The 1,944-nt window shown below is 32.4% G+C and overlaps 1 protein-coding gene across 1 annotated transcript; it reads left to right on the top strand.

Annotated features, from left to right (window-relative positions):
* The first annotated feature begins 280 nt into the window (after positions 1 to 280).
* Positions 281 to 658, top strand: LOC145665234 (cytochrome c oxidase subunit 5B, mitochondrial-like). Its single transcript, XM_081732523.1, has one exon. The coding sequence runs from the start codon at positions 281 to 283 to the stop codon at positions 656 to 658; it is 378 nt and encodes a 125-aa protein (XP_081588649.1).
* Positions 659 to 1,944: the final 1,286 nt, after the last annotated feature.

Below are 1,944 nucleotides of genomic sequence, written 5' to 3'. Positions count from 1 at the left end.
AGCATTATTATTATTATTATTATTATTATTATTATTATTATTATTATTATTATTATTATTATTACTTTAAAAAAGCATAGGTAAAATTACTGAATTTAGTTACTTCTAATGCTATAGAGGAGATCTGTTCTCAATGTCGGGAACTTGAGATGTTAGTTCCAAAAGTGACAGATTGGTGTCGCATATATATGAGAATCATTATGTTATTTACATCACGATATAGATCTTTCTTCTGCAGTTAGTAATCTTTGCAAAGAACTTGATTACAAGGGTTCCCAACATGGCGTCTGCTACTTTAAGGTTTGTTTCTTCTATTATTCGCCGAGGAAATTTTCGTAACAATTTAAGATATGCCCATCAAATGATGAATGATCCAATAGAACATGCAACAGGAGTGGAGAGGAAACAATTGCTTGCTAATGTTGCTGGAGAGGAGGATCCATGGTATATGGGACCTATCAGCCGTGGTGACCGTGGAGGTGAAAATTGTCCGATTGAAGTTCCTTCAGCATTCGAGTACCGTGTCATTGGGTGCATTTGTGATGATGAAGTTTTGTACCCTCAGTATATGTGTCTCCATCGAGATTGTCCAGCACGGTGCAGTTGTGGTTATTGGTATAAAATCTGCCCAATAGAATCCTTCAACCACGGTGCATAAAAAAGTGAGACAATTTTGCATATTGTTCAGTTTATATTCAAACTACGTTGTTCGCATTTGCTATTGCATAATTCAGAAGTTACTAAAAAAAGTTAATAATGTTCAGACTTAATAAGTTTCATACTTTACATGTTCAGTAATTAAATGAATATTAAACATCAGTAAAACGGTGTTAAAAGAACTAATATTAAATCGTTAATTTATTTCAGAATTTGAATATGTATTCTATTTAAATTAATATACGAATTTGATTAAAATCAAGTTTATCAATTAGTTCGTTATACGAGTTACATTATTTTTATTTCATCATCATGTGTAGTATAGGGTTGCCAACTGACTGGTGTTTTTGTAAGGCTTAACTACATAGTTCAAGGTTTAAAGTTCAATTATTGTTGAGTTAAGTGTAGGGTTACCAGATGTCCGCATTTATAAACCTTGTCCTGACGTCCGTACTTATTTTTGAATTTTTTGTTTTAATGCAAATGATATTCATGTACCGGTAACCTTGTACTTCAACATCGCCTCTGGATGTTTTCATTTCCTCCCAGGTTCATTTTTTGAAATGCATCTCGTTACACTGGCTATGTCAATAGGCAATAGTTGAGTAGTATTACTAGTAACGCACAGTGAACAAAAATAAGGATCTAGCCGGGAAAAAATCTGATGTGCATAATAAATGGGCCGGCATCAATCCAATTATGTAATTCGTATCCAGTTGAATATGTTATCTTACCTATTCATCTATAGTGCCCTATAGTGCCCTCCTTGCACTAATGGTAAATTTTGGATCGCGTTGAAAATTATATGCGAAGTCTTTCTATATCAATAAAGTGACAATTGTTGTGCGAAACGTATTACAGTTCTTTTGTTGTCGTACCACATCTAATTAGAAACACAGTCTTACAAATATGAATGTAGGTACAAATATAATACAGACACAGTAATCGAAATAAAAATATTATAAATGAATTTGAATATACATTTAAATAATAATATACGCCTGCAACTAAAGAACAACAAGGATAAGAAACTGTTTCTGCTCCTCATTTCGTAAGAACGTTGTTGTAATCTTCTATCAGTTTCACTCCTCTTTCTGCTACATCGTTCGTTACGTAAATGAATTTAACTTTTGTCTTTCCTTGAAGATAGTCATTATTATTTGACCATGAAATCTTATCACACTCAAGAAAACGATGAGGTATTTTAAATCTCTCGAGGAAAATTTGTGTTTGTTGTAACAAAATCACTATTCTTCTTTTCACAAATTTTTTTATCGTATCACCTAT

The sequence above is a fragment of the Thermobia domestica genome, chromosome 11 (assembly GCF_964235325.1).
Source record: "Thermobia domestica chromosome 11, izTheDome1.hap1.1, whole genome shotgun sequence".
Taxonomy (NCBI): domain Eukaryota; kingdom Metazoa; phylum Arthropoda; class Insecta; order Zygentoma; family Lepismatidae; genus Thermobia; species Thermobia domestica.
Note: the sequence above shows the minus strand (reverse complement) of the source record. Positions and strands in the feature narration are given on the sequence as shown.

Coding starts and splice junctions, on each gene's coding strand:
- LOC145665234 (XM_081732523.1), top strand. CDS start 281: ATGGCGTCTGCTACTTTAAGGTTTGTTTCTTCTATTATTCGCCGAGGA.